Source organism: Athene cunicularia (genome assembly GCF_003259725.1).
Source record: "Athene cunicularia isolate RWA chromosome 9 unlocalized genomic scaffold, athCun1 chr9_part1, whole genome shotgun sequence".
Lineage (NCBI taxonomy): Eukaryota > Metazoa > Chordata > Aves > Strigiformes > Strigidae > Athene > Athene cunicularia.
The window spans coordinates 11,338,178-11,338,886 of NW_020799110.1; the positions used below are offsets into that span (position 1 = coordinate 11,338,178).

General features: G+C 58.0%; 1 protein-coding gene across 1 annotated transcript in view; it reads right to left on the bottom strand.

Moving 5' to 3' along the window:
- The window catches only part of PTMA (prothymosin alpha), a 6,524-nt gene extending 6,246 nt beyond the window's left edge, over positions 1–278 (bottom strand). Inside the window, exon 1 of the mRNA XM_026854977.1 lies at positions 58–278. Within this exon, the coding sequence (XP_026710778.1) occupies positions 58–278 (221 nt within the window). The remainder of the gene's footprint in view (positions 1–57) is intronic.
- Positions 279–709: the final 431 nt, after the last annotated feature.

Genomic DNA, 709 nt, shown 5'->3' on the forward strand with positions numbered 1-709 from the left:
GCGCCGGGGCTGGCCATCCCCTGTCCCGGCATCCTCCGGCCCCAGGGGCCACCTCACCGGCTGCCAGCCCGCCACCCGAGCACTGCCGCAGGAAACTGTCGCTTTGCGTCACAGCTGCTCTCGGCACAACGGTGCCCTGCTCGTGGCTGTCGGGCGCCGCTGGTGAGCCGGCATTTAGTGAGGAGGGGCCTTTTGGGGACAACAAATTTCTCACGTTGGATGTCCCGCTCTGACCCGGTGGCGGGGGCCAGGTGGGAGCGGGGCAAGAGCCTCTCCATGTGCTCAGGGGAAGAACAGGGCTGTGGAAACCTGGATTTCTGGTCGCTGCTGGCTACGCCTCTCGCTCGGTGTGTTCAAGACAAGGGCAGCTGCTGTCTATTCCCAGAGACGGCACTCAACGGCGGCTGTAGGTTCGGGGCAGATTGCTAACAGGGCTGAAGGCAGGAGCGCCCTCTGCTACAGCCCAGCTGGGTGCTGGCGAACGGTGAGTCTCAAAATGTGTCCAAAAGAGGAGAGAAAAAACAAAACAAAACACCACCAAAGCCCAGCCCTAATATAAAGCACTTCTGCTATAACTCAGCTTTAATCTGTGCCTTCTCCTCAAACCAGGGGTGGTCCTTTGGGCTTGGGGTTCCCACATTTCCCAAACAGTTAAAAAAAGAAGAGATGTGGGATATTTGGGAAAGAAAATTAGGAATCCTCAAGGGAT